The following is a 27,489-nucleotide window of genomic DNA, read 5'->3' on the forward strand; positions in this document are numbered from 1 at the left end:
AATATTAATATAGTCTCAGTTGCCATTATATTATTATTATTCTCTAATTAAGGCCCATGTAACTCAAAGCTCAAAGTTAATATCAGAAGTTAAGAGATGATAATATTTGATGTTTCTGTGTCATTTCCAGAGCTTGACTCAGCTGACGTGCAGCTATGAGGCAGAGAATCAGACCCGATATCTCATCTGTGATCTGGGAAACCCCATGAAGCCTGGTAGCAGTGTAAGAGCCAACTAAGCCCACAGTAATATGAAATCAAGTTAAAGTGCTCCCTCATGTATCCATTGATAAACAAGCAAACTTAAAATGTTTTCATTTTGACCTGTTACGATACACAAAACCTCGATCTGACTCTAATGTAAAATGAATATTTCTATATATTGTTTCTATAAGCAGTGGAATCATAGAGGCCCGGATAACTATTTATTTATCTGTTCATGGTGAGAAAAAAATGTATGGTGCCTTAAAGAATAAAAATAAAAAAATCTGCTGAAAAGTGTGCAGGGAATATAGAAAAGTATTACATTTGTTTATCATAGTTTTTAATCGTGTTCCTGAGAATAATTGTTTCTTTTATCTGTCGTCTATTTCCTAGATCCGAGCCGGCCTTCGGTTTACTGTGCCCAGACTGAAGGACACTCACAGTCCAGTTCAGTTTGAGCTCCAAATACGTAGGTAGGTCACAGCTACAATTGATTTTATTTTCATTTTTTCATGTGTTCAATTAACGTTTGCTATCCTGTTTTGTCAGATGATATAAAATATCGGTGAAACGCTTTTTGTCTCTTTGTGGTTTGTTGTAGTAAAAATGTAAATAACTCTGAGAGTGACGTGGTGCTTTACGAGCTGGAGGTGGCCGCGGTGGCCGACGTCATCCTGCAGGGGTGAGGCATTACTGTTACTGTTATAATCATTATAATCACTGTGATTGCTGCCAGGACGACTCCTAAACTCCATGTTTGTGCGTGTCACAGTGTTTCTCGGCCAGACAAATTCATCTTTCCACCTCCCAACTGGACCATTCGTCAGACTCTGAGGGAGGAGCAGGACATCGGCCCTGAGCTTCAGCAGGTCTATGAGGTCAGCAGTGATTTCTGACAAACCTTACGTGTTGAGATTTGTACAATTCTTACTTCTGTCTCTTGTCTCTTTGTTTTCAATGATGATTTAAATGAACTGCAGGTGCAGATTTACTGGATTATTCAGAGACACTGGGATGGATTGTCAGAAAGGGGGGAGAGTATTTGTAGTAAGGTAGTCTAACTTTTTTGTAGTGCAGGGGAGGACCTTTATTTTTCTTTTATTGTAATCGTAATCCACGATCAGCTGCCACCACGATCACAATCCAAGATCATAATAAAAGAATATACTCTAAGTAGTTGATAGAAAATAGTAGATTTGTCTTCACATAACCTCCATCAGACGAGGATTGATGTGCCATTTATGTGTCTTAAGCAGGTTAAAGCAGAAACAGCATCTTGCGTCAAACTGTGCCTCTCTTTCAGCTGGTGAATAATGGTCCCAGTGTGGTGAGCCACTCTACGTTAGAGGTGAGATGTCCTCTGAGGACTCCCGGCCACGAGCTGCTCTACCCTGTGGAGGTGGTGACCGAGGGGCCGCTCAGCTGCTCCTCCAGAACAACCATCAATGCACTGAAACTCAAGGTGAGGAAACACACACACAGCATCGTTGGCATGGGTGAGGCCTCGTTCTATTCCTGTCCCTGGAAATGTGATTGTGTCTATTACTGAATCCGTCAATGTCTTCATGTGTGCAGCTCCAGCCTCCAGCAGCAGTGAGTCCCACGTCACTGAAACCCAACAGTGAGCACCGCATCCGGAGGAGGGAGGTGTACAGTGATCCTCTGGCTGAACAAGGAAACCTGGTGAGTAGATGTGGAATCGGTAGAAGTTATATGCAGGGACACACTGTATACACACTACATTTCTGTTGACTACATTAAACAAACACTTGACTGATTTCTCATTACGCTCCTGGAAGACAGTTTCAAAAGCATAGAAATCAATGCAGAAGAGATTCAGTATTCTGAACAGTCTTCCTTGTCAAAACCTAGCACCTAGATTACCCGCAATGCAACTTGATTGGTGATAGTTCAGTCAGGTATGTCATGTTAATGGTGCTTTTATTCAACTTTTTTCTCAGATGTTTTAGTCCTACCTAAGACTTAAAATTTCCCCTTTTATTTAACCACGTATTATCTTTATTGTAACATTAAAAGAGATTCAATTGATTTCAATGTCATATCTGTGTGTCCAGACCTGGCTGTGTTCAGTACAGCAGAAATACTGTCAGAAATCTAGTAGCTTAGTTTATAGTCTATATATACAAAGGCATTAGGAGCCTCAGTATCAAGGTCCCACCGATACTCACGCTCAACCAATCGCGAGTCAGTCTCAGCTGTCAGTCACGACATTTTTATAGCAAATAATTGAAACCAAATCCTTCAGAAAAAGTGAACATACATCATTGTGATCAGAACTATATAAAATGACAGAAAATGTCTTTATTGAATTTATTTGGTTGTTTACTTTGACTTTGACTTTGGCTCCTGTCCCATTCAATAACATGGAGATGGGTTTATGACATGTACTGCATCCAGCCACCAGGGGGCGATCAAGATGTATTGTCACCGCTTTTGGGGAGCAGTCATGTCATTTGTTTGTATACAGACTATGGCCTTGCTCTGTCAACTGCAAAAAAAGGGATATTCTCTTCTGATGTGAAGGAGTGTAGAGAGAGAAAATAAGAAACTCTGTTTGGATTTACTGTTTCTTTCTTAACCCCTGAGAACATTTGTTCCTCATCAAATTGTGTAACAGTCGACCCCATGCATTTTCCAAAGACCCCAGGAAGTGTTTGTTTTCCTCCTTGACTCAGCATGTGGAGGGAATCATGGTGATGCAAGTCTGTTCAGTCCAAACACACCACAACAGAGGCTCTTAAATAAAGTCACTGCTTCTTGTGTTGACTGTTCGATCCCCCTGGGTTTCTGTGTGTGTGGTGAGTGGGCGTGCACGCTTCATGTTGCACATTTAAACTAAAGTAGTCCAGTAAGGCCGTAGGGAGGAGGCCGCTCGGCCCACTTTAAATCCTAATGAGATTCTTTCTTTCAGCGGAGGAAATGATAATAGATATAATGAGCTCTGGTAAACATCTCTGCTGGTTGTCCTAATTGTTCCTGAGATGAAATTAATTAGGTTTGTGATCTATTGTGCTGCTTTGGTGCAGCTCGCCACTGACTGTGATGTCACTGACAGCTAATTTCTTATGGTATTCAGATGAACCGGATTTAAATTGGAAAATCCAACCACATGAAGATGTTTCATCACACTTGTTTGTAAGTTGGACAATAATGTAAGAGGTGAAAATATTTTTTTACCAGAACTAACTGAATTCAACTCAATTTATTGTGTATTATAGAATGATTTTTCATTGAATTCTCAAGTCTACTGGGCTAAAGAAATGTTGAAAACGTATAATACACATTTGTTTCTTTGAAACAGCTGCGCCTGGAGTATTGAGAATATGTGTGTGTGTGTGTGTGTGTGTGTGTGTGTGTGTGTGTGTGTGTGCGTGTGCGCGTGTGCGTGTGCGTGTGCGTGCGTGCGTGCGTGTGCGTGCGTGTGTGTGTGTGTGTGTGTGGTTGGAATATTTCTTTGGACAGTATCTCCAGATGATTAACATTTGGAGCTGATTGGTCGGGTGGGGGTGTGAGGGACGACACTCAGCAAGTTGAGAACTGTACACTTGTTGAGTGAAAGTGCACAAGTGAAAGTAGTATCTACCGAGTATGCTTAGTCCTGCTTTCCTGCTGAAGATTACAAATCGGCCATCCTAAATAACTAATGTCCACATTTCTGATAAGTAGAATGAATGAACTAAAACCCAATGATGAAAACAGCTCATATCCACCATGACTGGCGGAGAGACTAAAAATAGTTCCAACTCCGGTTTGGACTCTTGGTCTATGCTGACAAAAATGTAAAGAGGGAATGAAAACACTACCTCGGGTTCTGTCTATGTAACGTTTCTTTTAATAGTGAAGATCTGGTATGGCTTTTTCCCTTCAAATTTGTATAGTGGTTTCAAATCGATACTTTGCAGGCAGTGAACTGGCTGTCCTTTACACCCCCCTCCTTTCTTTTGGATTTGTAGTTCAGATCATTCAAACTTCAAATCTTTTACGAGCCTCTGCAGAACAGCATTTCTAAGCAAAGTGTCCAGCGAGAGCAAAAGTAGATTTTTAACAGTATGAAAATATCTGGAAAAACAAAGTCCAAAATATCACTCTAATAGAATAATATGCAATGACATAACGTAGACAAATCCTACTGTTTATAGTTTATAAGTAGAACATAGAAACATTAGAAACAATAGAGCATGTGTTATGTCTTTGAAAATGAATTCATTAGATATTTTTTGGTACACATGGGTATTAATTCACATCATAGCCTTGTTCTAAAAACTCGACCACACATATTACACATGCCCCAAGTTTCTTTCTGCTGCTGACTTTCTGGAAGGAAGCCACCTGAAATTCTGAAAACCACAGTGCACCCTGGGAATTTTTTTGGCCCAACATAGAGGCCAAAAAAGGTTGTTTCTCTCGACTAACAGCCAAAGATGCGTAGGTCAGTCAGTTTTCAGTCAAACATTTTTTAATAGGTTTTACTCTATGTGTGTGCCCTTGTACAGCTATCTTTGTGAGGACCAGTTTTCGTCTACAACCTACGAAGTGAGGACATTTTGGGAAAGTGAGGACCTTTTGCCTGGTCCTCACTTTGCGACCCTGTGACCACCCTTTAATGGACTGTTTGGGAGACTTAGTTTTAGGGTTAGGGTTAGGATTAGAATTAGAATTAGGTTAAGGGCTAGGGTTAGGGTTAGGCATTTAGTTTGGATGGTTAGGTTTAGGGTAAGGGGCTAGGGAATGCTTTATGCCAATTAGTGTCCTCACTAAGACAGCTGTACAAACTTGTGTGTGATTACTGCAGAAGAATGTGAACCCTGTCCCATCACTAATGAGGAGAAACAGGCTCTAATGCCACATTGTCTGTGTTTGTGTCTGTCCCTGCTCAGACCTGCTCGACAGTGGAGTGCTGGCATCTGCAGTGTGACGCCGGGCTGCTGGAGAGAGGAGCCAGTGTTATCCTGACTGTACGCTCCAGACTCTGGGCTGAAACCTTCATCGAGGTGAGACTACACAGCTCAATCTGCTCTGCACTGATGGTCACACGTACACTGTTAGTACAGGAAGCTCTGAACTCAAAAGGAAGATCTAGACTGAAGGGAAAACCAACAACATCTGTTGTTATACTGCCCTCTGTTGGCGGTCAGCAAACCAGCAGTTACAGATGGTGTGTCCCATCCCAAAAAATATTATTATTGATATATCAATATACTGACAAAATAAATTGACTATTTATATAGTGATTTTCCAGTCTTATTAAGCACTAACAAGTCCCATTCACATGTTCATACAGCACATCTATGCACAGCGCTTTTTGTATCACATTCGCATACTGGTGGCACATTCATCAGGGGCAATTTGGGCTTGAGAATTTTGCCCAAAGACACTAATACTGCTCAGTAGAACATTTGATGTTTGAAAATTATTACAAATTATTCTGACCTTTTTTGGGGGCAGGGGTATACATTGTTTTCCAAACTGCTCAATCAGCTCTATAAAGCTAAAGTAAATGTATAAAATGGAATTAGTTTAAACAGTTTGATCACAAACCAGAGTTTCTTCCTGCTGCTGACGTCCTGGAAGGAAGCCCCCTGATTCATTCTGAAAACCACAGACAGACACATTCATGCAGCACGTCTATACACTGTTCTTTTTCCATCACTTTCATACACTGTTGGCACAGTCATCAGGGACAATTTGTTGTATCTTGTCCATGGACACTTCAGAATACGGACTGGGGGATTGAACCATCGACCCTCTTGTTCATGGACAACCCTCCTCTACCTCCTGAGTCACATCTGCCCATTAAATATATGATACAAAATATCAGCTATCATCAGCTGTGAGACACCGACGCCTCTTTAAAAACTTGTCCTACTGTGCTCTGCTTGTCCACAGAGGTCTTATAAGCAGTATATTCTGGAGTGCTCTGTTCACTACAAAGTGGAAAGTATGCCTTATTCTATTCTTCCAAAATCCAAGCCATCGGGATCCAAAAAGGTAACAAAACCTGATCTTTTCATTCGATTTTATAATTTCACAAACCTTGTAAACTTGTTTGCATGTGAATAGGTATGCGGAGGCTCATTTCAGTACTGTGGTTCCTGTTGTTCAGGTGGTGACGGCCGTGATGTGGAACAAGCCGGACAGTATATTCTCTGTTCCAGTGTGGATCATCATCCTGGCTGTGTTCGCTGGGCTGCTGTTACTCTCCCTGCTCATATATCTACTGTACAAGGTAATAAACTCAAGAATAGCAGTACGAATACTATCACAATATAAAATAACTGGCATGTGGTAAAACTTACTCTTCAGGTATTGTGTAAATAAGGTGATGTACCTGTAGTGACCAAAATACAATCTATAAAACTATAAATCAATATCCTGCTCTCTGAAAGACAACAGTCTTGAATAAAGAAAAAAAACACAAACACATGTTGCAGGTAGTGAGTCCATGCATTTGCACTTTGACTTTGACACTGTGACAAACACATACAGTCTGCCACACTGAAATCAGCTTCTTCTATTATAACCCAGCCGTGCTCAGAAATGACTGTTTTCTAAACTCTCGACTTCAGCAAAATAACAAACCATAGAGGAACCTTCATGAAAGTAAAACCTTTAAAAGAGACGGGGAATATTAACCTTTAAAAATATTTCCTCCTCCAGAATTTGTCAGATTGATGTGCATCTCCCTCTGTTTCCCTCCAGATGGGCTTCTTTAAAAGGTCAGATCCGTACGGTACGACCATGGAGAAGGCCCAGCTCAAACCCCAGGCGTCCTCTGAAGCTTAGATCCAAGACGGATCCTCCCCTGCAGCTGCTCCAAGGAACTGGAATCACCGTCGCATTCCCAAACAAAGAAGGATAAGCAGGCAACCCATTTAATGAAGGGATATCATGGGAGTTGTATCACTGGAATACAAACTGTCTGGTGCTGCACTAATGACTACAAGGGTGACGCAGTTGAATATGCACTGCTCTTTTGGGAGCGAGATTTATGAAGCTTCTGGAGAAAAAGAAAACAACACCGACTATCTCCATCACCAATCCCTGTGGAAAAATTTTACTTTGGAAAATCCTCCTCAAATACAGGAAAACCTCCAACAAAGGCACTAACGCTACAGAATTCCTTTAACCGGAAAAAATTGTATTGGAAGCCACGTTTGCAGCCCAAGTGTTAAATATCTTTTGAAATTCCTGCTTTTGTACAATGTATACACCACTTGTTATTTATGGCCCAGTGTTTTTCCTGTTGATTGTTGAGTGTTGTACTGTAATGTCTGAGGGACAATCCTGGTGAAACTGCGATGTTTTACTTGAATCATTCCTCTCCCATATTGGGAGGTATTTTGTTTGTTGTAATGTAATGTAATGTATTCATTGTGTTATGATCTGTTGGTGTGGTGGCCCAGAATAAAGCCTAATTTTGTATACCCATCCAAAAAACCTTGATTCTATGGGCAGTGGGTAGTGACCTCGAAGACTGAGATAAAAAAGATTACAATTTTCTAAATTCTGATTTAGAGTCTTTGAAACTGGGTTTATAAAAAAGACCTGGAGTGGAATTAAAAAATAAACATTTTCCAATCTCAGATTTAGCATTTCTCAACTCTAGCAAAGTTGTTTAATGCCTCATTACTTCCCTCTTTAAGTGTCATATGTTACTACCACTGTACATGCACGTCTTCTGATGCATTCAGGAGATATCAGAGGTTTCAAGTTTTCACTTATCTCTTGTGTCCCGATGGCACGATGAAGCACGATGAAGATGATACATTCAAGTGAAGTAATGATGAGAGCATGTTTTGGAGCTGAGGAATCTCTGCTTATAAACCACATCTTTGAGAAAAACGTGAATAAACTGCTTGTGTTTTAGCTGCTATTTGTAACCTTTGCAATTTGAACTGTGCTGGATATTATGTGATGTAAACAGACGTCACCAGTCAGAATGAAAGTTTGAGTGGGACAGATGTCAAATATCAGAGTTCGACAACAAAGTTGCTCTGGACTTTTCTTCAAACGTTTTGTGAAATGAGCGTAAATGAAACCATGTGAGAAAGATTTACTAACACAATTTATACACTATTTAAACATGTACTTTACTGCAATGTAGGCTGGTCATGTGTTCTTATGTAAAATGTTAATCTGAAATGTTATCATAGCTTTCAGATAAACGTATGAAGGTATGGTAATAATCACCTCTCACATGGAAATACCCAACTGAAGTATAAGATAAGAGGAGAGAAGAGAAGACTTTTAGTTCCACTATGGGGACATATGTTGTGTTACAGTAGCAAAGGGGACAGTCAAAATACACATCAGTAGAAGTAATAAACAAGGCTTACAATATGAACGCAAAGAAATATATAACAGAGAAAATAATGCAATGCAATACAATGCAAACATGATACAAACAGTGTAACATGATTGGGTGTGAAATTGAAATAGCCCTGATAGAAAATGATTATAGCACAGATTAATTATTTTACAAGATTAAACTTGTGCATGGTCGACTGGGAGCAGAGCTGCCTTTACAGGTTAACAGCTGCAGGAAGAAGTGACCTGCATTACACCTCCTTCAGACCCTTAGGTTGATCAATATGATGCTGAAGGAGCTGCCCAGTGATGGTGTCCTGCAGGGGGGGGGTGACTGGTTCTCCATCAGAGATGATAGATTAGCTTTCATTCTCTGTCCCACTACTTCCACTGGCCTTTTCTCAAGAGACCGTCCAGTTTCCTCCTGTCAGCAGTCGAGATTCAGACCACTCCAAAGAAGATGGCTGGTGCCACCACAGCGTCATAGAAGCAGAAGCATACGTTTGTTGATACATTTGTATCAACGATGCAAAGATAGAATTCTCTTCATGTTCTGTTTGAACACACAGGTGGAACAGGAGAGAGAGAGAGAGAGAGAGAGAGAGAGAGAGAGAGAGAGAGAGAGAGAGAGAGAGAGAGATGTTCACAACATGGTTACCTAGGAAGAGCCCTGGATGTTTTCTCCTACTGTTGGTATTGATGTGTTTGCTCTAACCCACATTTGTGCTGAGTGTGTGCTTGCGTGGTTCTGCTGAGTTCCGCTGGATGGATGCTCCCTCCCAACTCTGAGTGTTTATGCCTCCCCCCCCCCCCTCCCCCCCCTCTCTGTACGTGTGTGTGTGCGCTCCCTGGTTATATAAGCCACCATCACATGGCTGCAACTCTGGAGAGGAGCACAAGTGTCGATCCTAGAAAGGGATAGAAGAAACAGACGACTGCACTTGCTTTCACTCGGCTGTGAGTAACACTTTCCTTCTGTCGTATGTGATTAAACAGAGTTGAACGTGTCATTTACAGTAGAGCAGGACACTGTTGTGCATGCACTGTAATCTCGTGTGTCTGTAATGCAATACAAGAGTCTGCAGGGGCAGATGACTCAGCTGTTTGTGTTTGGAGCCAGGATGAGCAGTGAAATGCAGAGGGTGCAGGGAATATGCAGCAAAGTGTTTAACACACACAAATCTGTTTTCTATGCCTCTGGTAAAATATAGCTTTAGTTCAAACTGATAATTCCCCTTTTTACAGTAGCTACTGTATCATTGCTTGTGTTATGACTGACCCAGAAGAACACCAACATTATGGCACAGACTCAGGAGAAACCTACAAGGAACATTTGTCATCAGGTTTCTTTCTGATATGGTATAAATGAGCTACATGGGACAATAGTGGTTAGAAAAAATGTAAATAAAACACAACTATAGTCACTACCACTCCCTAAGTAGTAAAATGAAACTAGCCCCTTGAACCGTCGTTCCTATACCAATGTGCCAGTCCAGGTTGTTTTCCTGCTGGATGATTTCTGATGGTTGATCCTTTGTGATGCCTCCTATTCAGGATGGACACAGGGAGGCTTTGGCCCCAGCTGCGGTGCTGTGAGTCAGCAGACTGGGTATTATGGTGTTTGGGTTTGGAATGAAGGGCGATGACTCAGCCCTGGTTTTATTTTTAACCTACTCAACCCTGGGGGACCGTCATCAGCCTCACCAATCAAACCCACAGTCGTTTGTTTCCAACTCTACTAAACACTGCAAACATTTCAGTTGGATTTGAGCTGTGAGCTGATTCGTCCAGACAGCCTGATAGAAACTGGAGTGAACACATGTACTGATCCAATTTGCACTTTCCTTATTTTACGTGTACAGGTCCTGCCTTCTCTGTATGAGCTGTAATCATGGCCAGAAACCTTCTGAAGAATCCCAGTGGGGAAGGTAAGGTGTCATTTTATTTAGAGAGGATCAGCAACTATGTAACTGGTTGATTTAGTATGTGGACTATTTCTAAAGTCATGAGTGAGCTTTCACTATCCTTAAGTATAATTTTTATATTTTAGATAGATAGTTCTGGTCTTGGTCTTGGTCTTGGTCTTCCCTTGCTGGTCAAACTTAATCAAACCTCCCCTTGTAATTGAACATGACTCTAAGTATACACAGTAGAAAATACATCATACTACTATTGGCAGCGTGAGACTTTGCATTTCCCCTCCCAGAACAGCTGGAATTCTGGGAGCTGACGGAGAACGGTGGAAACCAGTGGACGGTGGAAGACATGCCAGGAGACTGTGGCCACGACTTCTGCAATGATGGAGTGACCAAGTACTTTGCGACCTCATTTGAGTGAGTGGTTATCAGGTTTGGGTTAGGTTTGGCTATACCTCCTTAAGGTTAGAGTTTGCCACACTTTGCACCATCCAGTCTCTAGTGTTTATTTAAAACCTTTTTATTGCACAATCCCTCCTCTGGTACTTAATTTAATTTTTCACATTTTTTTATATTAATACTTGCACAAACATACCACACCAAATTCCTTGTATGTGTAAATCTGCTTGGCAATAAAACCCGATTCTGATTCCATGAATACACCCTCGAGAGGTGCCCTAACAATAATAACTATGGGCTATAATAAGCTGCTTGTAGAAAACTTATGAGATCTTTTTTGACAGCTTGGAATAGATCTATGACACTATTAATGAAAAATATTTCCATCATTATTATGATACGATTTAAATATATTTTCATTTCAGACTTTACTTAAGTTTATCAGTAAAAGTATGGATGGTTTGGATGGTTTTAAATGGAATAGGGAAGTTAAATAAAAAAACAAGATATCGAAGCAATAAACATTCATCGATCAGATTATTTGAGCTAAAAGAAAACAACTTGATAAAAACAGATTTTTTTTTTGTCAGTGTTAAAGATTTGTTCTTTGAAACACTTAATTATGTTTCACATAACATGTCCATGAGAAGAGGGAGTTTCAAAATAAAACCAGGAGTATGTGCCTGAAGATAGAGTTATTAAGTCTTCACAAATGGAGAAATAATTGGGTATTGGACTTTTCACCACAAAAACTGACCCTATTTATTTTATCATTATTATTGTTGTCTTTTTAATTGTATATTTGGACAATACAAAAGTCAAGTAGCCCCATAATAAAAATCATGTTACACACAGTAGTATCTTCTATTTACTTTACATTGATATATATATATGTGTGAGTATGTCCATATGAAAGTGAGTGAGTGACTGTTTTCATCAATCCCAAACAAAAGCATCACGGTTTGTGTGTCCCAGGCTGTGTCTGAAGAGGCAGGTGATCGACTTGTTGGCAGAGGGTTACTCCTGTGAGCAGCTGGACGCTCAGCCTGCCGTCAAAGTGGAAGACTGGTGAGACAGAGGTGGACTGAGAATGCATGTGGACACAGTGGATAAGTGTGGAGCATCACTGGTTAATGTTGAAGCTCATCCTGCAGGTACTGTGGGAGGACAGACTGCGGCTGCACCTACCAAATGACCGTGTCTCTGCTGGATGAGAATCACGAGGTCTTGCAGGAGTTTAAACCTGAGCCGGCGATTCTCGACCCCGACAGTGATGACTGCTCGTGGAGACAGGTACACAGACACACACACACTAACACAGAGCCACACGTTTGTACAGCTATCTTAGTGAGGAAACTGATTGGCATAATGCATTCCCTAGCCCCTTACCCTAACCCTAACCATCCAAACTAAATGCCTAACCCCAACCCAACCCTCAACCCTCAACCTTAACCTAACCTAACCTAACCTAATACCAACCCTAACCCTAAAACGTCTTAACCCCCAAACAGTCCATTAAAGGGGGGGTGTCACAAAGTGAGAACCAGCTTAAATGTCCTCACTTTTCCGAAATGTCTGGTCCTCACAAAGATAGCTGTACACACGCACGCACACACCACACACACACACACACACACACACACACACACACACACACACACACACACACACACACACACACACACACACACACACACACACAGGCACACATAGTCTCCATGACTTCAGAGGACATTACTTGTTTAACATTGGTTTTCTGAAGACTCACTTTAACCTTAAACCGTTGTTACTATTTGACTAACCCAAAGTGGTCGGAATATACTTGCTGTTAACTATGCGAAGTGTACATAAGAGGGCTGCTTCATGTGTCCTGCATCCATTTGGAGCGTAGGTTGTGCACATCCGGAGAAAATAACGCAACACGCATGCACGATGCAATGCCCCATTAAAGGTCAGGGCAGTAGCGAGGTCTTGACAGGTTCAGTGGGCACGTCATCAGGGGCATATCACCTTGGTGACTTGCTTTTTGTCCCCTCTCTGTTTGAACCTCAGATCAACAACAAATTTTCTGAGTATGGCCCCGGACTGCGCCACATCTCCTTTGAACATGGAGGACAAGACGCCAAGTTCTGGAACGGCTGGTTTGGAGTGCGGGTCACTGGGAGCTCTGTTACCGTTGAAGTCTAATTGGAAAAAAAAAGAAGAGAGGGAGGAGAAGGGAAATAAAGAGAAGATAACGCTGAAAGATAAAGAGGGAAGGGAGGCAGGGGGATATATCAGGGCACAGAGTGAAGGGTTCAAGGGTTCAAGAGGACCAGCTTTGCCTTATGCACCTACTGTAGCTTTCACCACTGCACAGTGGCTTCAGAGATTATTCAGACCCCTTCACTTTTTGCACATTTTATAGTTTTGTAGATTTCATTTTAAACCATTTTTTTTTTTTGTGAATCATACATTCCTGCAAATTAAAAAAACTGAAATGCCTCAATTGCAAAAGTAGTCAGGCCCTTTGCTGTGACACTAAATACTGTGGTCAGGTGCAGCTTTAATTGACCTGGAGTTGTGTCCAGACATTGAATGCACCTGTGGATAAACTGAATTGACTGGATATACTGTAAATTGGAAAAGCACGTGTCTATAAGGTCCCACAACTCGCACTGCATTTCAGAACAAAAACCGAGTCAATTCCAATGAACTCTCTGTAGACCCCCAGTAAACATACGGCAGAGGTTTGAGTGTTTCCAGCAGCACACTGACCACAATAATTGTGAAATTTGAGAGAACCTGGTGGTAGTGTCACGTTTTGGAGGAGGTTCTTAGCAGCAGGGACACAGAGACTGGTCAGAATAGAGGGGATTTCCCCATTCAACAGTGCCCGGGGGCATGTTACCTAGACAACACAAGGGATTCAGGACACGTCTCTGGCTGTGGCCTAGATAAAGTCCAGACTCAAACTCCATAGAACCTTTGTGGAGAGAGTTTGATACGTTAGTTCACACACATCCTCTTCAATCTGATGGAGCCTCAGAGGATCTGCAGAGAAGAATGGGATAAACAGCCCTAAATCCATCTGTACAAAGCACTTCCACCAAATTTGAATTTGCAATGGCTGCTAAAGGATCTTCTTAAAACATGTTCTCATTATATCACTGTGGATCATTGAGTGTAGATTGATGGGTAAACATTTATTTTATTAGTTTAAAAGAGTGAAAGGTCTGAAAACTCTCTGAATCCACCTTATGTCGCTGCTCATGCAGTGGAAACATGCAGCTGCTATGAAGACTTTAGTTACTAATCTATGACTATGAATCACCACAGAACACTGTCACGGTGACAGCTTGGCTTTACTTACCTTAAAACTATTGCTTACAACATAGTCATAAATCCTGATCTATAACTGAACTACTACCTCTGCACGGTGACATATGCTGGGGCTAAACCACATGACTGGACGTTGTAATCAGTCAAATATGAATTAAAATAATGAAATAAATTGCCGTCTACTGTACTTTCTGTTTAATCAAGTAAAATTTGTATATTAGGATCTAATCAACTGAATAAAATGACGTCAGATTGTAGGTGGAAGGTGGAAGACGGTGGGAGATTTGATTTGGACACAGTTTTTACTAACTCACCTTTGGAGCCCATCGGCTTTGTCTGATGATGATTTAGCCTCTTGTGGCAATGGCCAATATTTTGGGGCTTCTGGTGTAGACATGGGATATGTGGGCCAAGACTCCATCTTTTGTTCACCATACACTGTTTATCAGTGGCGGCTGGTTAATACAGGGGAATTGGGCGGCGCCGCCTCCAACATCCTCCTCCAACATCCTCCACTCTCATTTGGCCGGCGCCTAATGAGAGCGGATGTAAGTTCATAACGCAATGTATGGAATCCAGCAGAAACAGGTCAGGAGCTTCAGTTAATGTTCACATGAAACATCTGAATGAAGAACAACTTATACGAGCTCAGTGACGTAATTGTGACACTCAGTTTGAGTGTTTCTGAAACTGTTGATCTCTGGATGTTTTCAAAAAGTCTCACCTAATTCACATGATATCTAGTCAGTTTTTAAGAAACACTGAATTCGGATCCTGAGTTTGCACCAATATTTAAAGTCTCCCCCTGTTTACCTCCACTAAGGTGGTCATGTTTTCACCCTTGTCCGTTTATTTGTTGTTAAGATTATGCAAAAACTACTCGACAGCTTAACATCAGAGTTGGTAGAAGTATGCAATATGGTTCAGGGAAGATCCTGAAACATAATCATTGGTGCAGATCCATGAATGTTTTACCACTTTCTTTAACATTGCACATTAGTTTTTTGTTGTCTTTTTTACATTTTCACTGATTTTCCAGGGAACAATTACTAGTACTTCCAGAGTTCTGCTGCACATTGTCAGACACTTTTGAGTCAACGACTAAATGGGAAATATGATAATTGACACTAGGAGCAGTCTAACTCTGAGTTGTTATGAAGAATAAAAAGGCTGCGATATGAAACCGACCTTAATGTGAGGCCTGGCACATGTTGGCAAAATGTCTATAGAAACTAGGCCAGACAGAGAATAAAAGAAGTTAGTAAAGTTAAAGATTAATGGTCAGAAAGTTTCTGTCAACAGTGTAAGGCTAATTTAACCAAATTATAATTAGAACATTTACTCATGTATAGCTATTATTTCAAAATAGGTGTGTATAGTGATACTCAAGATAACTTCATCAAGGATCAATAAATCAACCCTTAAACTGTGTTTAAAGAATCAAGTTCACTGGATGACAATTCATATTATATTTAAATGTCGCAAGAGTTTCAGATTCAACATATATGCAACATGTAGACACTATCAAATAAGAACAGCCATTTTTAAAAAACTCACTTTTATTTTCATTCATTTCATTAAAACTGTATAACTCATTCTCAAGTGGCTGACATACTGTGTTACATAATATAAATACTAACTTCAGCCATAAATAAAGGTTTGATTGCAAACTTGTAAGTGACAATACAACCCAATAAAAAAATTCATATACAGGCCAGTTGGCATTGCACATCACTGACAAGCACCATTTACTCACTCGACAAATTAAGGGCACTGTTTAGTTTAAAGCTACATGCTTATGAATCAGTAAATTAGCTTAAGTTCAGCCACTCACTCTTACAACCAGCGGCTGTGAAATGCAGTCTTTCAACACTAGCTGTGGTGACCAGTTTTTTTCAGTTTAGTGTAATATGTTTATTTATCATGGCCCATGTTAAAAAGTCTAGCACGTCAAAAGAACAACAAAAACACAAAAACAATTTAGATGTAATGCTGTGGGCAATGTAGTCACAGACTGCAGCCTCAGAGATAAAGGTCACAGACTACAACTTTCAAACACTGCTTGTGGTAATAACTTATAAACAGAGACAAAGGGACAAAACGTATTCAAATGGATGACAACAAGGACTTGAGTTGGATGCTCATGTTGAGCAAACTCATGAAATGTAACATTATCCAAGTACTCAAAATACTAAAATAGATCTTAGTTCTATCTACAAAGAAGGAACTTTTAACTGGCCCATTCCTTTGTTATCAACACTGTGGTGTCTTGAGTGATTTCAATTCAAGTGAATATGAGCATTTGACCTATATAACATTTAAATGTGAATGTGGACACAAGTGAAAAGAAAAAAAACGGTACAAAAACTCCGTTGCCTGAGTTACATTGTTTCAATGCTACAAAGGTTGATATTTAAGGAAAATAAATGTCAGTGACTTGACGTGTCTGTAGGAAATATGAAACTCTGCTTCCTGCTCTTATTATGGACTCGGGTCACAAACACATCAGGGACAAAGAGGACTGTTTTGAACTCTTCTCGGGAAGTACAAACAGTATTAAATCTAACCAAATATCAGCATGGAAATGTAAAGCAACTTTCAGATATCAGGCACTGAACTCCGGATAATGACAAATGTCCGAATGAGACTTTCTCCGGAGTTTCTCTTGCCAGCTCCCTAGTAAAAACTATAATAACGCTAATGTCCACATGAGCCCATGTGAGAAAACAGCAGGAGATTATCCGGATTCCGCAACGGACACAAAACGGACACAAAACTGAAAAAACAAAAAAGTATATATAAATATCTCAGAATAAAAAAGTGGTGCCACACTGATTAAGATGTCTAGAAAGCCTTTGGTGATAAGGGCTGAAGCTGGTGTGGATATGCAGTAAACCAAAATATGTGATTTCCATAGAGCAATCAATACGTTGCATCCTGCCTCTGAATGCTGTGCCACCCCTCACCTGAACACTGCAGAGATGTCTGTGTTGTTGAGAACATGTCTGAGCGGAGAAAATGTCTGAAAACGACTCAAGTGTGTATGTAACAGTGTATGTTGTGTTTTCGGATGGTTCCAGGTGACCTTGTCCAGGTGAAGGACAAAGACAGAGCAGGCAGGACTCTCTATTCTCCCTGTGACTGCATCTGTTTGCAGAAGGCCTCGAACTGCTGCTGCTCCAACTCTGTCATCACCTTGTTCAAGGCATAGATCTGAAAATAAAGACGGGGGCAATGTTAAGTATTTAACTTGGACATCAGATCAGGTTTGAAAAGAAATGTGGAGTAGTGATGAAGTTGGTCACCTCTGCTCTCTGTCTCTGTTTGAGCTCTTGCTGTGCAGACTTCTGCCTGGCTCGGTCTCCTCTGGTCGGGGTCATGTTCAGCTTTGGCTTGTCCTTGCGGCAGGCGGGCTCCATGGCAACAGGCCTCGATCAACCTGAGGAGATTCAAGAGAACTTGATATTTTTTGACACAGTCTCACAGACTGACTCAGTTATAACACAAACCACCAGCAACAACATTGAGTTCCTACTTAAGTGCAACATACAAGTGATCAGCAACGCCCCTTGATCAGAGTATAACAACTCGACACACACACACACATGAACAACATCTGAACGTGGCTATAATCCCTTTAAATAAGTGACGCTCTGTGTGGTTGAGGTGTGAAGAACATGAAACAGTTCATTAGTCTTCAGTCTTAATGTGAACACATTTAGAAATAGGTTTAAGTTTATCTTATTGACGGTGAGGCTACATTCCTCAAGCTCAACCGTTATTATCACACTGAGAAACAGACCGATGGTAACGTTAGGGACGCAACATGTTTATTAGCAACAATAACATTTGTAATCGACATTTTCTGTGATAAAGTAGCTTCGTTACAAAGCTACAAAACATCTGTTTCTATTTTGCCAGCTGCTAAAAGTCTGATATTAATCCTGGTAGGTTTAACGTCAGCAAATGAAGTCTGTCTAAATGACTTGCTAATGTTAGCTAATGTTGATGCTAGCTCACGTTTGACTTGCTGATGTTAGCTAACTGTCATTTGCATTTCTTAAAGAAACAACTCAGTAACTGTAACATATGAGTCCAGATAATGGAGCACGTACCTGGGAAATATAGGAGCTGGAGGGATATTATAAAAAACTAAATTCACTTAAGTTAGTCAGTCAGTTGACTGTAGCTAGCTACTAGCTTAGCCGAATCAAAACAGCTGTTCCCAGCGTGCCACCAGTAAACAAGTCCGAGTAGAAGAAACGTCTGAATAAATGTTCCGGTTCCGTTTCCCGTCCTCTGCCTATAATGACAATTTAGCTGAACAGTTTTGTACATTTTACAACGACGAACCAGATTCTTTGACACACTCATTTTACTATTGCATCCATTTCTACATTTTTGGACTCGATTGAAGCATCTAACATTGTGTAAATCTTATCTAAGTCAGATTTGACGGTAAAATTCTTATTAGACATTGAATTCATTATAAACCCAATGATTCTGTACGGTAGTTGGTAGATCTCACATCCATAAATGTAGAATGACAAAAAGGAACCCTAATTTCACAGGATTTCTATATGAATTTAAATAATATATCAAGACTCAGCCACTTACAGATAATAAAGAGCAACAACTGTTCAAATGAACAAACGGGTTCCCCTCTTGTTTTCCTCTTGGTGAGGTGAACCAGGGTTGGAGTTCCATGTAAAAGTTGTAACGTTTACCTCCACCAAGGAGTTTTTATTTTTTTACCCCTGTCTGTTTGTTGGTTTGTTTGTAAGCAAGGTTACACTCAAACAATCAAACGGTTTTCTACAAAACTTAGTGGAAGGATGCAGCATGGGTCAGCGAAGAGGTCAGCGAAGAGCCTTTACATATTTCAGATTTGGACCAAGGGGCTGGTCCAGCAAATTTCTTTAAAATATTCTTTAACATAGGGAGACAGGGCATCAATTTTTCATTTTTACAAATTCATGGATCTCGCTAAAAAAAAAAATCAGGCAGATTTAGGGAACTGATATAAATCTGTGTAATTTGGTGCAGTATGATTGAATTTAGGGGGACTGTTGGTCCCTGGCCGAGGTACGTGCTCTACTGAGTATCTGATTCATTCATTATCTAAGTTTAGAATCTAGTCGCAACAGCTAATGCTCACACTCAACATGGGAAAAAACAACCACCGGTGTTAAAGATGTCTTTTAGAAGTCTCTCAACAAAAGCAGCTGAGGAAGGATAATCCAGTAATTTCCTTCAAAGCTGAGGCTGAGATGAGTTTATGCAGGGGTCCAGTCAGTGTCTTCACACAGAAGAAAAGAAGATGGGAGTAAATTTAGATTTACCTATTTGACCAGCATCACCATTACCAGTTATCCCTGTTTTTACAGTTCATCTCCAACCAGGTCTGACCACAAGATGTCGCCCTTGTCCAACAGTCCAGTTACACATCAGCTACATGTTAGAGTATTTTGAATAGCACAAATATTCTTAACATAGGACATCTTTTAACAATAAGCTAATGTTGTAAGGTTCATATGAAAAGAAGAGAAGATTGAAAGCAGAGCCTCTAATGAAATAATCCTGTTGAAATTTTTGGTCTGAACCCCTGACTGCTGATTAAAGGACGGAAAATAATAATGTTTAAACAATCAAACAGCTTCCCTGTATATTCACTCTTGATTTAGAGCTCATAGCTGATAGTGAATACTCACACCATATATATGCACACACACACACATACATACTGCACACACTGCCCCCTCAGGGCTCCTCTGCAGTGCATAAATCAGTTGGGTGAGGAGTGAGCCTGACACAAGTTGAAGGGTGGTCCAGGACACATTTATCACCTCCGAAACAAAAACAGTCATTATGAGAGGACAGAATAAGTGAACACTCTCACATACGAGGTGAGGAAACCGTCCTCTCGGACCAGGCTACCTGACAGCACTGGTAGTCTCCCGTGTTGTTGTGAACCTGAGCTCTGAATGTGTGCATGTGTGCCCTCTGGCAGCAGCTACACCACAGAGATTTATCGCGTGGCATACCAACGGTTTACCTGGATTTATCCTCCAACTACAGGAGAGCGCTCTCCCCTGGAATAATATCCTGCCAAGAACAACTTCAGCTGAACGCTGCAGACAACAGCCAGACCTGCTGCTCCATATGCACATAGCAGCATAAAGGAAAAACACACGTGAAAAGCCTGGAAATCACCAGCTGAGGTTGAATGTGCTGCTGAACTCACATATCTGTGTGTTTGGTTGAAAGCACTGCTTCTAAAAGTTGTATTTCCAGGAATGAAAGTAACAATGATTTAATGCTGATTCCTGTCAGCAGTAAATGTGACACACAAGTTGTTCTGACTCAGTTGTAGCTGATGAAATATTTGAAATGATCTGTCATGAACCTCCAGAGCCGAGAGAGTTGCGGGAAAAATACCCAAAACCGAAAGGACGTGGTGTGTGTCATGTAGTTTTGGTTTATTTGAATGAAACAGTCGGCAAACCGGGCAGTTAGTGAGTTGTCAGCTGTCAGAGACGTGTGCCACCCACAGAAAATCCAGGGTGAAAGACGTCACAGCGCTGACCACACTGTCTGATTGACAAGTGATTTCTGGGAAGAGCAAAGCACAAACAGCCGCAGTAATGACAGAACCAAACTTAGCAGCAAATCACAGGAAGAAGGTGGAGCACGGCTGCACGGCTGCACGGCTGCACGGCTCCACAATGAACCTGCTGAGATGTTAATATTGTAAAGATGATGTTAGAGGAGCTCAGAAGCAGATTTAACACTGGCTGCATATATGTGCTGCATTTATGACGGAGCAGTTCAGAGACATTACAGTGGAGGGTTAGAGATGAACCTTTTTCATGAGAAATGGTGAATTTATTGTCTGATAACTATAGTGCAGGGCCCGATGTAAACCTGCCTGCTTGCTTGTCCTGTGTTAATGCTCTAGAGCTACTTCAGAATTATTCCTAGTCATTAGTGAGTCTTTTTATTGTTTGTCCTGGATGTTTTGTGCAGAGCTTTTTATAAACAGTCTATGGTTCAGATTGAAGTTACAATGTCATGACACAGAAAGCTTTGTGTTCATCTTACCTGGTTCATCTGCAATGAAGATTTTATCTTCAATGTTTTTTATAAAATGAAACTGCATTTGTTTTATTACAGTTCATGTCTGTGGTTCATATATAAGTTGGAATGATTTACTGAACTGGTGTTATTTTTTCATTAATTGCATGTTGGCTATTTCAGAGATCTGTTGAGTATTGACACAATCTGCCACTGCACTTCCCTGGGTCATTCACAATACACAAGCTCAGTGCTACTGTCAGATATCCATTTAAATCCCCTGAAGATTCCTTAAGGAGTTCAAAAATAAATGACTTTGTTGTTAAAGTTGCAAACAAAACGTTCTCATGAGAAATGTTACAAGTTAAACTCTGAAAAACTCACTGGGACCATGTGGATGTGGTATGATCAGATCAGATGGAGAGATGCCAACAAGCACCACAACCGTCATCACATCAAGTTTCTAAAGTTACTGAGCCGTGATTGGTGCACAGAACCACTACACACTTACAACCAGTAAGAAGAGCAAAGACAACAACACACAAGTATAACTGAGTCAGAAACTTGAATGTTCATGTAGAGGCCTATCGCTCATATCAAGAGGCAAACTTTAGGTTGACATCTATTTTCTGATATAAAAAAATGTACATTTCTGAACTGTCTTTAACACAGCTCATAGGGATAACGGATAACCAATAGGATAATGGCTTGTTCACTATCTTACATGAATGTCACTGTCACCATGGACGTTCTGCAGAGTCCTCTGGAAAAACCTAGCAGTTCAATAAAGCATTGCTGACGAAATTCCTCCAGCTGTACACTTTTCTTTTCCGAAACACACTGGCTAACCTTTGGGTTTAAACTGTCTTACTCTCAGACCTTTATAAATCACTGTGAAGCAGCTAATGTTCTCCAGGTCATTTAATTTAGGATTAAGGATCATATTCTGGTGACAGACAGTATATAACTGAAATTATTCAACATGTCTTGTGCCTTGTGCTCCGAACATCTGACCATGAACCTCCTATTTCCAAAAGCATCATATGCACAAGATTATCTATGTCCCAATATAAAGGCCCATTCAGACGGATGTGTTTGCCTTTCAGAGACTGAAGATGTCCAGCAGAGTCTCAGGTGCAGGACCACAACTCAACTGCCCCTATTCTGGTGCCCCTATTCCCCCACACACACACACACACACAGACACACACACTCCATTCTCTCTTTTTTCCTTTCCTTCATCATCTCTGTAGGATTCTGAGGGGTCCATCGTCAGGAGTCCTTTAACCTCTCATTCCTACTATCGCACCTCATGGTGGTGACGGTTGTGAGAGAAACATGGTTAAATCTTTGGTCTTCGATACAGAACTGTGCTCCTCGATTGTACTGACAATTGGAGCATTAGTGACCAAAGACGGGCTGTGACAAAATGTTGACAGTGTCAGATATTTAGGATCAACATTTTACAGTGTGACTGCTGCTACGAACCACGTCTATAAAGCAGCCAGATGCAGAGTCCACTGGCTTCATTTTCAACTTTAGGAAAAACAATTTCTCCTCCATCTTTTTGTGGTTTCCTGCCCTGTTTCCACTGCATGTTTATTTATTTTTTCTGTATTTTCTGGCAATAGGTGATGCTGATGACCTGCCACTGCTCTCTTAGACCGTTCTCTATTTACATTGTTGTACCTATGATTCATCATACACTCATCAGAGTCTGATATGCATCACATTGATATTGTTGTACCAACGGGGGGGGGGGACAAATCAGTAAAAAGCCAGTGATGTTACGTTGTTTTGCTACGAAAATGGAGGACGCTAGTAAGCAAAGCCGTCCTGAGCGAATCAAACAAATTGTGTGTCATGTCAAATTCGGCAAAATGGACAGCTCTAGCCATTAGGTGTGGGTCATAGTGATGTCATGTGATGTCACAGTGATGCAGAAGTATCAGCTGGACTAGTGACAAGGGGTTTCAGGAGCTTCAGTGTTTTCTTTAGGGTGAGGAGTTCACTCTACTGGGGCCGTTTTTACATTGCTGACCTTTTAGATACACACAAAAATCTATATAACACACTAGAGGATGGACAAATAAAAATTATCTTAAGATGCTGCTCTGAGGATTTATGATTCACCATGCAACACAAACACACACACACACACACACACACACACACACACACACACACACTTACACAAACACACACACACACACACACACACACACACACACACACACACACACACACACACACACACACACACACACACACAAACAGAGCTTCACTATATTAACCTACATGATAAAAACCTAACAAATTAGTTGAGAGGATTAAGTGTCAAGTCAGAGCAAGAGAGTGAGGAGGAAAAGAGATGAAAAGGTTAAGAAGTAAGGGAAGACAAGATGGAGAGATGGATAAAGTTTTATAGAGTGGCAGAGAGCGCTGGAGAGGGGATGGATGAGGTGTGGAGAGACGAGCCAAGGAGACGGCAGCGGCACAAGTGTGTGTTAGGAGCCTTGTTCTTCTAAATTAAACTGCCTCTCTCCAGGGGAAGCACAGCTCTGACTGCTCTTTCACACCAGCGGCCCTGAACACACAAACTTACCACAACCTCCTAATCCTGCTCGCCTGTCCACTGCCAAAAAACACACATGCATACATACACAGCACACACACACACGCAAGCATGATGTGTACAAATCCCCATAGTCATGTGCATATTCACACACACACAAAGTCTTTCAGGACTAAAAATAAACCACCATGGTGACTGTGCCTAAAATAACTGGACACACACGCATCTACAAACATACGCTTACTGTACACGCACACACAAAGACCTTCATAAACGCACACACACACTCAGGCACCAAAATGCGAACACACTCTGTTGCTCTCTTCACACCTGAACCCCAATAGACCTGCACCCGCCAAAGCAAACAGCAACTAGCAAAAAACAACAAAAAAAAGATATGGACAGGATGTGACCTGACAAGCAGGGGTCAGTGTGGGTAATGTAGCGCATGCACACGCACACACAAACACACTATGAACCCTGCCAGTATGTTCCTATTTTGATGCCGGGAATGATTTTATGCCTTCTTAACACCACTCTGCTTCAAATTCATATTCATACAGCGACCGGTAGCTGTGGTCACTGGCACCTCAGCAGTATCGGCTGAGACGTGTGGTGAGGAGGTGTGAGGAAAGGGCTAAAGACACACTTCCATTGGGTGATGGGGCAAAGTGAGAAAGAGAAAGAGGATGTTAATGTGGCTGCTCTCTCCTGAAAGAAAAACATCCCACAATATATTGAATGGACTTTGATGTGCAGAGCAGTTCTGGGTAAAGTTGAACCCGCATGTGACCGCAGATGTGTCCTGAGCCACATATGAGACTGGCGTTCACACCTGGCATTAAAATGTGGGCCCAGATGCGTCTTGTGATCAGATCTTAAATCAGATCTCACTTCCCTGAGCTATATGCAAATAAACACATAATTTCCTATTGCAAAGATGCAATGCATGGTGGGAAGCAGAAAGGAGAAGAAGAAAAAATCAAAATAACAGATAATTCATGGCAGAGCAAATCACACAGAGGACGGCAGTTGAGTAGGCGGTCCATTCGCGTACATTCGCGTTCACACTGTTAAATGTGGCACAGGCCACCTCCGAATGTGGTCGGGAATGAACGGATCTATAACCGATCTGAGTGCGTTCACAGCTGTAGCTAGGGCTGTCCACTTGTGATCGGATCACAAAAACCACATGTTAATACCAGGTGTGTACAGGGCCTTAGTCTTCAGGGAAACAACATGTGAGCCGGTCCTAACATAAGTTCAGGTCAAAACTTCATCCTTGGAGTAACAGAGAGTTGCCCCCCTCGTTATCATTGCAAAGAAAAATATATAAGTTTACATGCTATATTTATATCTACTGAAAGCACTTGTGCTATTGATAGAAGTTTTGAAAGATTGAACCCCCCTCTCATTTCATGATAAACATGAAGCATACGAACAACTGCAGTTGTCATTTTTTATTTCTTTTGAGTGTCTCTAAAAAAGATGACTTAAAGGTTGTTAATGATGTTTGTTGATGTGTGAGCCTAACCCAAGAAAACAAGCACAAAAGTGGATGCAGAAAATTCCATGTACACTCCATTAAACTGGCAAATATGTCTTATTTATAATCTTACCTGGACAAATTGAAACACTGCTCACACAGGAGCGGCTGTGCCTCGGACGGTAGAACGAGTTGTCCCCTGCTCGCTAAATTGCCCCAGACAGATGAATCTTCGAACACGCAACAAATGAAAAAATGAAAACAAAAAAACTAAAAGAAAACAAATATGTTTTCATTCTGGTTCTAGAGGTTTCTTCCAGTTATTAAGGGAGTTGTTTTCTCTCCACAGTCACCAAAGTGCTTCTCATTGTGGGAACAATTTTTTATGTCTTGACCTTCTATGTAAAGTGCGTAGAGATAATGTATATTATGATTTGGCGCTATACAAATAAAATTGATTTGAATAGAATTGAATGTTCGGGTAAAAAAGTGGTGTCACACGCGTATAAGAAGATGGATGAAGATGTCAAGATGTCAAGTTTGTGGTGATAAGGTCAGACGCCGGCGTAGATGTGCTGTAAACAAAATCATGTGATCTTTGTCGCGTAATGAATACGTTACATCGTGGCTCTTCCTGCTGCACCACCCCTCACCTGAATCCTGCCAACTATTTGTGGCTGTTGTGAACACGTCTGAGCAGAGAACCGTTGATCATGTGCACTGCGGAGAAAGTCCAGACCCAACTCTCTGGAGATCCTCCACAGGTCACGTCTGAAAACTGTCTACAGACAAAGCTCACATCTGTGAGAACACCAAAATGTTCTCTGCGGAGCAATTTCCAACTACTTCACTTCACAAAGCTGACAATGTGACACTGACAGATTCACTCTGACGGCCGTCATGAAACACTCCAGAAATGTCAGTCAGTTCCTGCTCTAGAAAACCACGACAGTGCAACATTATATAAAGAAGACAGCAATAACTTTTCCTTGACTGCATGGCTCATGTACAGATTATAATAATAATTTATATATACAGTAGCTCCTTTAATAAACCTCTGTGGAAACCAGTGAGTTCCAACAACATCACAAGGTCTTTTGTTCTTTGTAACTTATCAATCCTTAAATGTGATATATGTGTATTAAAATGGCCTGAGATCTTGTGGCTTTGTGGGTTAGTCAGTACATTTCATCGTCTGACTCATTGAGGCATGTTCTCATGTTCTTTCTTTTCTCTAACAGCTGCTGAGCCAGCGCAGAGAAAGACTGCAGCATAACTGCCCTGTGTTTCCCACACAGCAAATCTACTTCTAATTGCATTCACTCACCTCGGACACCCCCCTGCCCCACGTGCACTCCCTCCGCCTCTCACCCCCTTCACCCTCACACCTCAGCGGTCAGTGGGAGGGTGAGAGTCAGGGGCAGGAAGGAGCTTGGAGGAGAGAGAGGGGTGAGGCTGATGAGGGTGATGGCTATAGGAGGAGGACCGAGGGGAACAGTGTGTCCTTTAAGTCCGTGTGAGAGAGACAGCAGGGTCAGTGTGTTTGGCCTGGCTGGGTCTCCTCCATCTCTCTCTCTCTCTCTCTCTCTCTCTCTCTCTCTCTCTCTGTCCCAAGAGCTGCTGCTTCTCATTAAACCTGTTTGTTTTGGCCGTCTCACAGTGGCACTTAGCAGCAACACGCTCGCCCACATGTGTGCATGCAGATACACATGCATCTCACATGCACATGCGCACGCACACACAAACACACACACAGGTTTGTTTGTTTTGGCAGTGGCCAGGTGCCACTTAGTAGAATCTCTAAACGCCAGCGATCAGCCAAACACACCACTGTGTTTACTTTTGCAGAGCGTGGACACACACCCCCCTTCGATTATACACACGTCAAACCAGGCTGAAGACGTGGTGGATTTGAAATGGTACACCAGGAATGAATATGCCACAAAAGTATAACTTTACTGTCATCATAATATTTACTTTACTGATTTTTTATTGTTTGTATACTGCAGTGATGAGGTTGTACCTTTGGTTTCGGGTTTACAGTTATTTGTTTGAAACATGCTGAGTCAACCACCAAAGAGACTTTCAATGATCAATGTATTTTTTTTTGTTACAGTAAACTCTCTCTCTCCACTCACTCTACTTTCTGTTCATCATTGGAACATTTGAGTTTGCATGACACATATT

General features: G+C 41.3%; 3 protein-coding genes across 6 annotated transcripts in view; 2 read left to right on the forward strand and 1 right to left on the reverse strand.

Annotated features, from left to right (window-relative positions):
* Nucleotides 1-7,661, forward strand: part of LOC117761661 (integrin alpha-5-like) — a 43,775-nt gene extending 36,114 nt beyond the window's left edge. The window contains exons 21-30 of one of the 2 annotated variants that reach the window (XM_034585754.1): nucleotides 131-223; nucleotides 597-676; nucleotides 805-885; nucleotides 976-1,081; nucleotides 1,507-1,665; nucleotides 1,779-1,886; nucleotides 5,102-5,215; nucleotides 6,111-6,212; nucleotides 6,328-6,559; nucleotides 6,643-6,874. In XM_034585754.1, coding sequence (XP_034441645.1) covers nucleotides 131-223; nucleotides 597-676; nucleotides 805-885; nucleotides 976-1,081; nucleotides 1,507-1,665; nucleotides 1,779-1,886; nucleotides 5,102-5,215; nucleotides 6,111-6,212; nucleotides 6,328-6,513 — 1,029 coding nt within the window. In that variant the 3' untranslated portion in view covers nucleotides 6,514-6,559; nucleotides 6,643-6,874. Of the gene's footprint in view, nucleotides 1-130; nucleotides 224-596; nucleotides 677-804; nucleotides 886-975; nucleotides 1,082-1,506; nucleotides 1,666-1,778; nucleotides 1,887-5,101; nucleotides 5,216-6,110; nucleotides 6,213-6,327; nucleotides 6,560-6,642; nucleotides 6,875-6,923 lie in introns of those variants that run through there. The other variant, XM_034585753.1, reaches the window with a different exon arrangement.
* Nucleotides 7,662-9,338: 1,677 nt separating this feature from the next.
* On the forward strand, nucleotides 9,339-14,340 carry fbxo2 (F-box protein 2). Its single transcript, XM_034586206.1, has 6 exons — nucleotides 9,339-9,488; nucleotides 10,394-10,459; nucleotides 10,738-10,864; nucleotides 11,822-11,914; nucleotides 12,001-12,139; nucleotides 12,899-14,340. Exons 2-6 carry the CDS (start codon nucleotides 10,423-10,425, stop codon nucleotides 13,031-13,033), a joined length of 531 nt encoding a protein of 176 aa, XP_034442097.1. The 5' UTR covers nucleotides 9,339-9,488; nucleotides 10,394-10,422; the 3' UTR covers nucleotides 13,034-14,340.
* A 1,368-nt stretch (nucleotides 14,341-15,708) lies between these two features.
* svbp (small vasohibin binding protein) lies at nucleotides 15,709-18,415 on the reverse strand. 3 transcript variants are annotated; one of them, XR_004613899.1, is made up of 4 exons: nucleotides 18,283-18,415; nucleotides 17,473-17,606; nucleotides 16,954-17,380; nucleotides 15,709-16,829 (listed from the first exon to the last, which is right to left on the reverse strand). XR_004613899.1 is itself a non-coding variant. In XM_034586233.1 (4 exons), exons 2-3 carry the CDS (start codon nucleotides 17,584-17,586, stop codon nucleotides 17,294-17,296), a joined length of 201 nt encoding a protein of 66 aa, XP_034442124.1. In that variant the 5' UTR covers nucleotides 17,587-17,606; nucleotides 18,283-18,415; the 3' UTR covers nucleotides 15,709-16,506; nucleotides 17,285-17,293. The 3 variants fall into 3 exon arrangements, 2 of the variants coding, with proteins under 2 accessions (XP_034442124.1, XP_034442123.1); XM_034586233.1 differs by having other exon boundaries at nucleotides 15,709-16,506; nucleotides 17,285-17,380; XM_034586232.1 differs by having other exon boundaries at nucleotides 15,709-17,380.
* Between the last annotated feature and the right edge of the window lie 9,074 nt (nucleotides 18,416-27,489).

This window comes from Hippoglossus hippoglossus, chromosome 5 (genome assembly GCF_009819705.1).
Source record: "Hippoglossus hippoglossus isolate fHipHip1 chromosome 5, fHipHip1.pri, whole genome shotgun sequence".
Classification (NCBI taxonomy): Eukaryota; Metazoa; Chordata; class Actinopteri; order Pleuronectiformes; family Pleuronectidae; genus Hippoglossus; species Hippoglossus hippoglossus.

Bases quoted from the DNA above. Each gene is read 5' to 3' on its own strand.
- svbp (XM_034586233.1), bottom strand. From the start codon at position 17,586: ATGGAGCCCGCCTGCCGCAAGGACAAGCCAAAGCTGAACATGACCCCG. The intron at 17,381-17,472 runs GTGACCAACTTC...CTTTATTTTCAG, and splicing joins AACAGAGACAGAGAGCAGAG to ATCTATGCCTTGAACAAGGT.
- fbxo2 (XM_034586206.1), top strand. From the start codon at position 10,423: ATGGCCAGAAACCTTCTGAAGAATCCCAGTGGGGAAG. The intron at 10,865-11,821 runs GTGAGTGGTTAT...TGTGTGTCCCAG, and splicing joins TACTTTGCGACCTCATTTGA to GCTGTGTCTGAAGAGGCAGG. The intron at 11,915-12,000 runs GTGAGACAGAGG...CTCATCCTGCAG, and splicing joins GCCGTCAAAGTGGAAGACTG to GTACTGTGGGAGGACAGACT.